General features: G+C 41.3%; 1 protein-coding gene across 8 annotated transcripts in view; it reads left to right on the top strand.

The window, feature by feature from the left end:
• Nucleotides 1-12,497, top strand: part of LOC119177140 (enhancer of mRNA-decapping protein 4) — a 99,823-nt gene that overhangs the window by 86,006 nt on the left and 1,320 nt on the right. For all 8 annotated transcript variants that reach the window (XM_075878176.1, XM_075878184.1, XM_075878180.1 and 5 more), the window contains 3 exons: nucleotides 4,324-4,540; nucleotides 4,665-4,857; nucleotides 11,798-11,961. In XM_075878176.1, coding sequence (XP_075734291.1) covers nucleotides 4,324-4,540; nucleotides 4,665-4,857; nucleotides 11,798-11,961 — 574 coding nt within the window. The remainder of the gene's footprint in view (nucleotides 1-4,323; nucleotides 4,541-4,664; nucleotides 4,858-11,797; nucleotides 11,962-12,497) is intronic.

Here is a 12,497-nt window from a genome sequence, read left to right as displayed (position 1 = left end):
ACCTGCCAGTTGCGCCTCGTATCATTGCCATTATCCAAAATTTTTTTCTGAAAGTATTCTTGTTTTGCACATTTAAGTGCGGCTGCAAGCGTGTTGGAATATTTCTTGAAACGAATTTTAAGTTTAGAGTTAAATGGCTCACAAGACACTCTTTTGTGAAGTTGGTTTTTCTTCAAGATACAACGAAGTAGCGCCCTTGTAACCCAAGGTTTTCTGGGATTACTGAAATGACGAGCTGTGATGTGTACCGTCGTGCATTCGTTAATGCATTGTGTAACTGTAGTCAAAAATAGCTGATAAGCCTTTTCAGCGCAGGATTCACTTATTACGACGGTCCAGTCAATTGATTGTACCATAGATACGAATTTTTGAGAATTAAAAGATATCCTCTCTTTGTTTTCCTTACACTTGTAATTTTCTGTGCCCAAAGTCAGGAATATAGGGTAATGATCCGTTATGCTGTGCTCAATGACTCCTTCTGTATTGTCTGTAGCAAAATTGGTTAATATGTGGTCAATTAACGTACTAGATCCTGCTATGTCACATCTGGTGGGAGTGGTTATTAAAGATTCAAAACCGTAGCCATGTAAACACCCGAGATAATCAGAACATGACTGATTAGTAGGGTCGATAATGTTGACGTTGATATCTCCGCAGATGATGATATTTTTGTTTTCGTTCGTAATAGTGTGCAACAACTTATCGAACTGTAAACAGAACTCAGACTGTGAAGATGCTGGCGAACGATAAATGCACCCTAATACTGTGTTCCGGCCATCGACTGAGAAAACACTCTTGTCAAATTCTATCCATACAGATTCACAGAACATATTAGAAAACGCAAGGTCATTGCGGCGTTTGTATGACAATGACGATTTAATAAAAACGGCGGATCCACCGCCCCGTGGTGTAGCACGATAGCAGTACTCTGCATTGTATCCTGATAGCGCATACAAGTTTCTGTCGTCCGGCGACAACCACGTCTCAGACAAACAATAAATGAGAAATTGTGATTAATTAAAGAAAGAAATGCAATGAGACTGTTGTGGTTTTTACGTAGGCTGCGAATATTCAAATGTATCAGTGATAGTTTTGGGTTTTTATCACTGAAATGTTTTTTCAGAGCTTGACAAGAAAACATTGTTGCGTAGGTTTAAAATACGAAGCAGTAAATAGCAATACTGGTAGGCTAGGCCAACACAGCAAGGTCACCCGCACTAGAGATACGGTAGACGCGGCTGTCGTCCGTCTTTCTGGCCTTAATCATGCAGTGATCAGTCCAGAGATGTTTCCAGCCTTTAGCTTTTTTCAGTTCAAGTGCCTGTGCGAACAGCCGTTTCCTTTCTTGTGTGAGATGATCATTTGCATATAAGGGCTTCTGATTGTTTTGGGAAAACCCAAGGGCCGCAGTCGTCAAGCGGGCCTTGCGTACTTTTTTCAAGAACTCAGTCTTTTTTTCTCGGGAGCAGAAGCGCGCGATAATGTTCGTGTCTTTTTTGGCTGGCACACGATGCACAGTATCAAGATCCTCAGGTGCAATCTTGCACCCTACAGCATCACCCATGGACTGAACAACTGCCAGACAGCTTTCACCTTTTGTTGCAGGGACGCCTTTTATTTCTACATTATTTAGTCGGGAGTACTGTTCAAGTTCAGAAACCCTTCGTGTCAGTTGCTTATTTTCATCTTTCAAAGCCTTGTTTTCAGTAGCGAGGTCGGAATTCTGCTTCTTAACACTCTCGACAAGCTCGTTGAACATACTAAGGCTGTCACGCATCGCCGCGACCTCAGTGCGTAAACACTCAATTTCTTTTGCCAACTCAGCGTTCGTCGGCATTCTGTACAACAGCACACGATTGGGCAGCAGCGGCAACGGTATTCACGGAACAAAAGAAGTATGGTTGGGTGGAGAAATAAGACCAACCTGTGACGAAAGTAGCAGTAGATTAGCGACTTGTTTGCGACCGCAACCGCTGCTGCCAATTGTGACTCGGCGCCAGCGATGCTTGCTTATATGCGGGAACTTGGCCGGTAGAGGGCAGACGCAGCACACCAATCACTGTCGTGACGAAACGGTCCGCTGGCGATACACGTGCAGAGGCGATATCCTTTCCTTGCTTCGGCTCGTAGACAGTTCCGCATATACTGTCCTGTGACGAAAGTAGCAGTAGATTAGCGACTTGTTTGCGACCGCAACCGCTGCTGCCAACTGTAGCATATATATGTGCCAGCCACAGGATCAGGTGGAGGCATGTTTGTTTTTATTTTTAATGAGCTAATAAAGTGTGGCCAGCTAAGCTGTTTGACATTTCGAGCTGTTTCCTGTGTTTTGCCATGCTATAGTATACTTTAGTATAATGTGGGAAGCGGTCACCCGACATCATCGACTAAGAATGACAAGCTTGTATGTTGTTGGACATTCAGTATGCAAGTGGACACAATAAAAGAGTGAAAGTTGGGAGTAGGAAACAAAATAAGCTGTTTATAAGTCGACCCTCGTTAATTCAAACTCGAAGGGACCTCTGAATTTTGTTTTAATTAGCGGAACTTCTCACGTATATGACTGTAAAGGTGACATCACACATTTTGATTAGGCGTTGATTTTATCAGATTAAAAAATTTTTTAAGCAATTGCGAAACCCAACTGCACGCAATGAACAGAAAGCAGAGGTGTGACGTGTACAAGTTTACCAGCCTATTACTGCTGATCTGACCTTTTAAAGAAATCGTGAATTGCCTACTGCTTCTTTGCTATAGTATGTGCCTTCAGGACAAAGCTCTCTACATCAGTTAGGAAGCATCATGGTTTACCATGCGTGTGCTTCGTTTCAAACATTTGTTTACTAGCAAAGCATTTTTCCTTGAAAGCCTGAGGTGCTTATTTTTCATTTTTAGACTGTTAGGATTATATGAGCATGCAAATTTTTAAATAGTAGTCAGAAAGCAGCAGATATGTTCTGATATGGAACTGCAAAAAGTACGAATTAACCAAATCATGGAGTTTGAATTAAGAGGCTTTTAAATACATTGAAAAAATAGAAGGCCAACTAAAAAATTTAATTATGTTTGAATTAACCAAAAGTGTGAATTATCAGAGTTCGAATTATCGTGAGTCTACTGTGTAGAGCCCAATTTCAAGGGCTGTTTATTGTTAGACACGATCAAATGAATAATGTTTCCAGTGTGTGATTATTTTTATTGTTAAATTGTCAACCACAACATTTTTAAAATAAGAATTTATAATATTAGAGGCATAGTACAGTGGTTATACACATCTTATTTATACAGCACCTCTAAGTAAATATGCCAATGAAAACGGTAATTTCATATTTTTTTTTAATGTGGGCCATTATAACATTACACTATGCCACATTGTTTTCTTATTTTCTTCTTTCCACATTTGTTGTTAGCTGTTTGATTAGTTTAAATTTTCAGAGTAACGCACTTAGCAACTGCTTGCAATGGGCTACAAGGAATGGCCAGAAAATTATCCTTCATGTAAAGACCAGTTAGTGCCACGGCTACAGAAAAATGAAGAGCATTAACTAGTATTTTAAGTATGCCATTGGCCATCGGTTCTTTGACATTTGCTAAAATTTTCAATGTGCTACAAAATTGCTGTTTGTTACGCAGCATCATAAATCTGTAAAACCTTATCTGTTAAAATGGCATGTGCATATTAAACAGTGCATTCATATGCTAAACCTTTTTTTTAGTATAGCTGAATAGCATCTCCTCCTGAATGTAATTCAAGAAGGCTGTCTGCTGATCCATTGGCAATGGCTATGTATAGCAGCTGGCGAAATGAATTCATATGAGTGTAATATAATAAATATTTTCTATTGTAGTATGAGCTGATTGTGCTTACATGAAACTCTTTGAACTCATTCTTGCTGAGAGTAAAGTTGAGCAGCGCTGCCGTGTGTACTGCTTTGCCATCTGATTTGTGTTGTAAAAGTCCATTCAAGATTAGTCAGCATCAACTAGTCCAGCTGTTAATTCTGTCTCTTCAGTCCGGAAAACCGTGGTCCTTGACTATCTACCTGATCTGGTAGATCAGGCTGAGGGGCAAGCTTGCCTTCCTAATGTGCTCGAGTCCACTGCCTTGTCCGTCCACTGTCTAACTTTTCTAAAAGACTCAATGACTTCCTGCCCCTCTCTTCCCCTGCCTCGGGTACATATGCCTATGGGTTAGTATGAAAAAAAGGTTTTTACAGATTTGAAATAGGGTAAGAAATGAAAGGTAACATGTGCTAGCACTCCCATAATTTTTGACTGACTTGGGCATTTCAAAGTGCTCAGTGATTATTTTTCCTTTTACAGTTCTTCAAGAAATTCAGAAGGACATTGTGGAGGATAGTCGAGGTCATGCTAAGAAGGCTTTGAAGAATATAGATTCAAATCTGCATACCAGGCTACAGGCATTTTTTAGCGACCACAAAGCCAACCTGATAACACCAGATATGGAAGCTCAATTTGATGAAGCTGTGAGAAAGAGTGTGGCCAACTTTAAGTCTGGAGCTCTAGAGGCAGTAGCTGCGTGAGTTCACTTCTTGTGTATCTACAAAGCAAGCTCTGAAGAGATAAAATGATAGTTTTGCATCTGTGTATGATGAAAAATTTAATTGCCATGAAAACTTTTTTTTCATTCCTGTGGTCCACAGGCAGAACACATCTTTTGTGGACAGTCTGACAGAAGCGGTGTATGGTGCAGTGAAAGAGGCTGTTGGTGCAGATGTATCTGAAAGAATGCAAAGTTGCTTCAAGGTTAATGTATCGCTTCTTGACCCCCATGTGGTGTTGCACGAGATCAAATTCTTAGTGCAGCAGGGCCAGTATAATATGGCTTTCTCGCAGGTGAGTCCAGCCACATTAGTGGTAGCTTTGTAACAAATTAATAATTGTAATAATTTCGAAAAATGAATGGTTGCACAACTTGTCTTGAGACATGGTAAAACTCTGTGGTTAAATTTCTTAAAGGGCCATGGAAAAACTGATCACACGTTTGAAATTTTTCAGGCATTGACTTTCAGTGCACAAAACTAAGTAAAGAAAGGTGACAGGAGAGAACAACACAGGTTTATTATACAGCTAGAAAAAATATTGCTCTAACATGGAGCAGCCAAATCTGAAACCTGCCAGTGCAAGCATGCAATAAGCTCTCTTCTGGAAGCCTACATGTGCACGCTGTCCAACTAGTGGCCAACTGAGCAGTTGGCCACCTGGCTAAGTACCGCTAACCCATGATGGGCTGCAGGCTCTTGCCATGTTTGCCCTGTGTTTAGATTTGGTGCATCTAATGTCAAGAGTTGCTGTGGCATTTTTGAGAGGTAGGGAACATGTAGGATCATTGCTGTCATTGTCGTTTCTTTGGTGATATGTTCAGTAAATACTTCAGAGAAGAATAAAAGGTCGTGACCAAATTCATGGGTTAGATCATTGAATGAGCATATGATATAGTAAATTAAAAGTAGAGTGCATTGCAAAAAAAGCCAATAGTCCACAGGTGGCTCTCCAGGAAAGCTTCAGGTGTGTAGTAGATACCAAGCCACAAATGCATGTCTTACGGAGCCTGAATTGTTTACTGTTTAGTGCCATCGAACCTGGTGTCTTAAGGAATTAATGTTAGCTTTTCTCACGACTGTGCTTTATGCTACGGGTCTTACTCAACCTCTAGAGTATTTGCTCAGTGAAAACTCAACATATTGAAACCATATTTCATTATGTAGAAATTTTTTAAAACGAAGGTTTTGGTGTTTTACCTGTAAAAGAAAATGCCATAGTTTTCCATGTCGCTCCTAGTGATGGTATTTCATCAGTAGTTATCTATACATTGCAAGAAGGTAGTACCTAACTGTGTAGTTTGAAATGGTGGTACCTGTGGCACATGTAGTGCTTATGGCCAAGCATTAGTGCAATGCACACCATCCAATCAATTTGTGTGACTTATACTATAGCCCCAGACACTTGATGCAATATTTAATGGCACTTAGCATTCACAATCATTTCAGACAGTGGCCACATGTTAAAGGAACAATGAAAAGCTCGATACAATTTATTCCTCCCACAAAAACAAAGGGCAGGCTTTCGGATGGAGATAATTTTATATAGAGCATTCCAATTCATCTTCAATATCAGCGAGCTTCATCTGGCATTTTTATAATCACTGGCATTTTGTCTTGTTCATAAGCCGACGCAGCAGTTAATGCCTGTTCTTTTGAGTATGTGCCTGTATACCGGTACATGACATCAAAGCACTCGTAACCTCAACTTGTCCCAAGTGCACCAACTGTCAACTTGACTTAGTCACCAGAGTAGTCATCTGGCATATGCGCTTTTCCCTTACATTCTCAGTTACACTAGCATTAATACAGTGCCTGTGCCTTTACTACTAGAGTCCTGTGTGGGTGACCTCATGCCCCAAGGCCACGGCAGATGGCACAGTATTGTTTCCCGCATGTGTGATTCGGATGAACAAATTTCGATTGCTGATGGAACATTTCATGTGAAAGGACGTGTTGAGGAGTCTTCTGTGTCGCCTGACTTTCTTGAAATTTTTGCAGAATTTTGCTAGCCACAGAGGCTTTAAGCAGTTGAAAGCTTTTTTAAATCAAGACTGTTTGATGAAATCGCTTTATTATGTTATTGAAGGAAAGAAGGATAAATTTAAGGGCTAGTTTTTCTTTGTTAGACAGAATATTAAGGAGAACTTGCAGACAATTATGCCAAGGGAAGTATAGGGGATGCTATCAGAAGAAATTGTAATGTAATTGTGAAGAAAAAAAAGTGGACGAAAAGATAACTTGTCATGGGCAGTGACCGAACCTAAAACCTTTGAATAACGCGTCCCATGCTCTATCCGTTGTTGTGCTTTCAAAGTCATTCCACCAACATGCCATAAAGATGGCTATGTGGAAATTAGTTTTTAGTATACCTATGATTGGGAAATGAAAGTACATTAAAATCGTGTATTATAATACATTGATATTTGATTATATTGTTATGAGTGATTGTGTTCACAGTCCACAAATTGGCACAATCATCAACGGCGAGCACGAGGGAACAAGGCCCAATAACATTTTTCTTAAGTGCGTTACTGAAGTTCAGCTCGGCTAAACTGTACTAAGAACCCACACAAAAACGTGAAGAGTTTACGCACACAAACATTTTGGTATGCGGGGCCAAGCAGTCATCTTGAGACACGTAAAACATGTTCGAGCTGTCATGAATGGTACCTTCCGTCAATGGAGAGGGCAACATGGTACGAACAACAATCCCACCACTACCACAATCTAGAGTGGAGCCACATTCACACAAAAAATCTATACCTGGAATGACGTCGTGGATTGCGCGTGCAAGCACCGTTAGTTCATCTCTAAATGTTTGATTTTCTACAGAAATTAAAACAGAGCAAACACCAACCGGGCTCAACATTTCTCCCCCTACGCCGCGGAACGTAGCACTCCAATTCCAAGCAAATGTTACTTTCGTCCCAAGGTGATTTCTAAAAGACATGCTCATTATAGAAACTGCAGCACGGGTATCGACTAATGCAACAGTACTCACATCGTCTACAATATCACTCACTTTGTTCTAAACCATTACAACACAAGGGGGTCTTGCAGAAGATGATTTTGCGGCCTCACCCCCATCGGTCGCAGCCATAGAGGAAGGACAATTTGTTGTTTTTCCTTCCTCCTTGGTCGCACCAGCTAATTTCCCAGTGGTGGTGGCATCCCCGAGCGGTGACGCGGGGACGGGGATCGCTGTTGGCGTGCGGGTGGTGCGGTAACGCTGCGGTCGGAGCAAGGCGAGTCAGCACGTTCTGCGTCTTGCCATTGGAAAGAGCTCTGAAATGATGGAGACTCGCGAGCAGGCACATATAGTACGTACACGTTGAATCGTGGAGCTCACTGCTGGCGACGGTAACAGTACCTAGTGATGTGTCCAGGTAGCCTGCAGTTGTAGCAAGTACGGGTGTCATGTCTAGTCGTCTCCAGTGAGGTAGAGCTCGTTGGTTGAAAAAAGCCGGGAGATGGCGGCTGAGGAGTAAATTGCCGTGATGCAGCTTGCCTGCGTTTTTGGTTTTCGAGTGGCCGTTCACTCCTTCATTCGAACCGATTGGTGTAATTCGGGCGAGGCTCAAAGTAGCTCGGACGCATCCGAGGTACCGGTGGTTATGGGGGCGTTGGTCGAATGCACAGTGGTGGCAGACACTGGCGGTGTCCACAGCTTGCAGTAGAGCAAGTTCTTGCTTAACCACTCGTCTTATAATCGAAGAGATGCTGTCTTGCGATGGAAGGTTGACACTTGCAATCATGGGCGCATTGTCAAGACGTTCAAATTTCAGTAGGATTATCCTACTCTTTAGCGCTTCAAACGCTCGGCAGTGTTTGAAGCGCTAAACAGTGTTTTCTTAGGCCGGAAGGTGTGTGTAGGTCTTCATTAGTGATAAGAAAATTGTACACGTCTTACGCGATTCACTTGAGGAGATGACCTGCCTTATCTTCGTCAGGCATGGGCGCACTCGCGATTTCGCACAGCTTCAACGACGGCCTCAATGTAGGTGGTGCATGTTTTGCCAGGTAACTGAGCTCTGTGTGAAAGCGTTTGCTCCGCCTCCTTGACCTTAGCAGTCGAGTCATCAAAACACATCTTCAGCTCGTCCACAAAAATGTCCCATGTGGTCAATGCACTCTTGTGGTTGTCGAACCAAAGAGTTGCGGTGCCAACGAAAAAAAACACCACGTTCTCGAGCTGCTTAGCAGTGCTCCAGCGGTTGCTGTGACTCACTCTTTGGTAGTGCTTGAGCCAATCCTCCACATCGTCATCCGGCTGCCCCAAAAAGGTCCTTGGTTGACGTTTCGGCGTGCCGCAGCCAGCTTGTTCTGGCGAGTGAGCGTGTTGCTCATCAGTGGCGAGGTTGTTCTGGCCTGCTCCTGCATCCTCCATGTCTGGTAGCTGCGGTGGCATGCCCGCCAAGCGTCTCCTCTATCGCGAAATCGGTAGAGCTGGGTCATCCAGATCGATGTACCCCACACCTCCACCAAACTGTTCAATGCTATCCGTAGTTAAAAACACTAGAAGGTAAACATGGACTAGCACTATGCATCTTGTTCGTGCTTACCTTGCACTGTTTTTTAAACTATGGATACGTGCTAACTGGCTCGCATTTGCAGGCTTTTAAATTGCTTCCAATGACAGTTTGTGCGCAAACCTGACAGCCTTGTTTAAACTAGGTTGTGGGATTAAATTCCAACTGCGACAGCTGAATTTCAGAGGCGAACATACTTAAGCCCATGTACTTCTATTTAGATGCACATTAAAAATTCCTGGTGGTCGAAATTTTTGGAGCCCTCCACTACAAAGTCTCTCATAATTGTAGGACTGATTTGGGATGTTAAATCCTAACAGTTAATTAATTAGCCTTCTTCACAGTGACCAGTTGTCTGATAATGCAGTAAAGACATTAACATACTTGTGATGGGCAAGCGAGAGCTGGCAAAGCAAGAAGGCTATATTTAAAGACAAGATACCAGAATTTGTGCTTAGCACTCATGGGTTACCATGAGTAGAGCACCTAAAATTCTAAATGCAGCCAACAACATAATTGAATTTTACAGATGCAAGGAGCTGAGCAGTGTGGTGAGATGGATACTTAGAGAGCCTTGTTGCACTTGTGAAGCCTTTTGAGATTGAGCTGGTGGTGCCAAATCACTAGGCCTCCATTACAAGTTAAAATTTTTAATGATATCGCTTTGAGAAGTGTCACCAGTTCACTAACAAGCCAGTCAAAGACTAAGTGAGAATTGTAAACCTTGCAAAAGAACTGCAACATTAGTAAAGGTAATGCTTTTGGGACGTTGCATGGACATGTGAAAGTTCAGTCTAAAACGGTAAGTGTAAAAGTTTCTCTGAAAGTTATGCTACAAGGCAGGTTGTTATGTGGAATCCACAGTTTTCATATTCAGCAATGGTGGCCCGCCAAAAATTATGGTAATGTTTGTAAATTTGTACAAGCTTTCTCTAACAGCTGAATAATCAACAAAGGCAAATTTAAAGAGTCAACAACAGCTAAAATATTTTCAGGTCTGTTCATGAGTGCTCTAATGCAGTTCACCTCAGTGCTTCTGATGTTTAGCATATCTTGAACAAATAAATACCCTTGGTAATTTTTGCAGCAATAAAGGACATATTGAGCCAGTTTAAGCAGTGTTAATCACACAGTCTTCAAGTAAGCTATCACCTAGAAAAGTAAGGGGAAGCCTGAGAGGAACAGACAGATGGCCTTCTTACAGTACTTCACACGTGACCTGTGGTCACATGTGACCTGTGGCCACACGTGACCAGTGTGGCAGTGTGGCTTTCTGGTCGGCTGCTCAAAATGAGCAACACTCTGGAACAGCATTCTCTATGATTTAGCTGTGACATAATAATGCCCAGGTACAAAGAAAATGCAATCTCGCATTACAGATGTGGTTGAAAAAAGGCTTAGAGATTTTAGGCTCCACGCTCATATTTGCCTGTTATGTGTGTGACGAAGATGATTAGAAAAGCTGTTATTTAATATGTGTTCATATGTGCAGCAATCTCACTGAAACAATAGTCTACATTAGCCAAGTTCTTTATGCTCTTGCTGAATTCAGTCACAAAGTCTTTTAGAATGCCATAAAATGTTGTTTGTATTATGTAATGCTCTATATTGCAAACACTACATACTCCATACCCAAAGCATCATTGAACCAGTCTTCATGTCTGTCTGCTTGACATGAATGGTAGTTTTAAGGAAGAATGTATGATAATAATTTCGAAAAGGAATAGATCTCTACAACTGTGCAGTGACTGCATGCAGCAGCATGGTAAATCCGAGTGCCAAGTTACTGGCATATCTTGAGCTGCTTTATGCTCTTGTTAAGGGCAGGTATTTTCAAGGATTAAGGTAATAACTATGTATTCTCCCACGAACTATGTATTGAGCAAAGAACATAATTAGATCAGGCTGGCTGATGGTGATGAAGTAGATAAGTTACTAGCACAAAGTAGTTACAGCCTACCATAGTGGCAAGCTTTTATAAAATACCATTGCCAATTATGTCAGTCTAGCTTCATTACACATACTTTCATTAGGGGACACATTAACCCTTTGCGGTCCGTTGTCGGGGGGCTACGGGCAGTGCAAGAAGACTACAGCGGCTCGTGGTCGGGCACTGCTCGGCAAGTTGTTTTGTGGTTGATTCACGTGTGTGTTTTCTCACTGCACGAGGTGTAATCTTCTAAGGAATAAGTAAGCTTCTGCTGTTTGAGTTTCGTTTTGTTTAGTTTGACTACGGAAAGGATGGAAGGTGGGTAAAAGTTTTAGGCTGCAAAGGGTCTGAGAGCCCAAGGAGGTCAAAATTAATCTGCAGTTTCTTCCGCTTATGATCTCCTTATTATACTAATCATATTAAATTTTGGTATATAAGACCTCTAATTATATCACAAGAAAGAACTTACAATAAAAAAATCTCAGCTCCATTACTTTATTAAACACACTTTAGTACAAAGCGCAACGACCATCACATGCTTTGCAACGTCTTTGGCTGTCTGTGGTTAACATTAACACTAATTATTCACTAGGTATCTCATTATTGTTTTATTTATTTTTTATTGTGTTTTGTATTAATCATAAAACACTTATTTTTTGCTTCAATGAAAGATTGAAACAATGGATTAGTAACTATATACATCTAAATAATACCACATAAGAAGTGAAATTTCACTCCAGTGTTTATTCAACAACATGCATTTTCTCATCCAGGCTCTGTCAGCGGCTGACCCATTCTTTGTTGTGTCAACATGTGAGATGGTGTGTCCTACCATCACCATTGGGAAGGATCCATGTCCTCTAGAAACACCAGTGCTGCTCTCACTTATCGGGAAGTTGAGTGAAGACCTTGCAACCAAAACTACAATCAAGATAAAGTGAGTATTGTAAACTGTTTGGAATTTTTCGCTAAGGTGATTACTACTTTTTTGCTAGATTGAGCATGGTAAACTGTCTGATTTTTTTTTACTGAGGTGATTACTTCTCTTGTAGATTTTCTATTTTGTGAGTATATAGTGGAAATGTATCCTACAAATGCCAAGTATGAATTTCTTTCTGTCACACTCATTGCTACACCTTTGTGGCGGAACCGCGATTCCCCCTTTTTTTTCACTCAATGCAAAAGACAAAAATATTGTGGCTTGTTTTGCATGCACATTGACCATTTTTCAGTATTGCTGATGATGCTTCCAAAGAGACACTGATAAAAATTACCAAAAATTTTTGCAATCACTTGTTAGTGAAGATGAACAAGGTGGGAGGGCTACAAAGAACAGTGCAAGATATCAGTCAGCTCATTCTAATAGCCATACTTGTATATAGATGATAAAAAAGTAAAATGCAAAGTAATGTAGACATAGCATTACTTGCCACAATTCTCCAATCAGTACTTTCTTGGACCTGTAATTGTTAT

Source organism: Rhipicephalus microplus, chromosome X (genome assembly GCF_043290135.1).
Source record: "Rhipicephalus microplus isolate Deutch F79 chromosome X, USDA_Rmic, whole genome shotgun sequence".
NCBI lineage: Eukaryota > Metazoa > Arthropoda > Arachnida > Ixodida > Ixodidae > Rhipicephalus > Rhipicephalus microplus.
The sequence above is the reverse complement of the archived record's forward strand: the minus strand, read 5'-3'. Positions and strand labels throughout refer to the sequence as shown.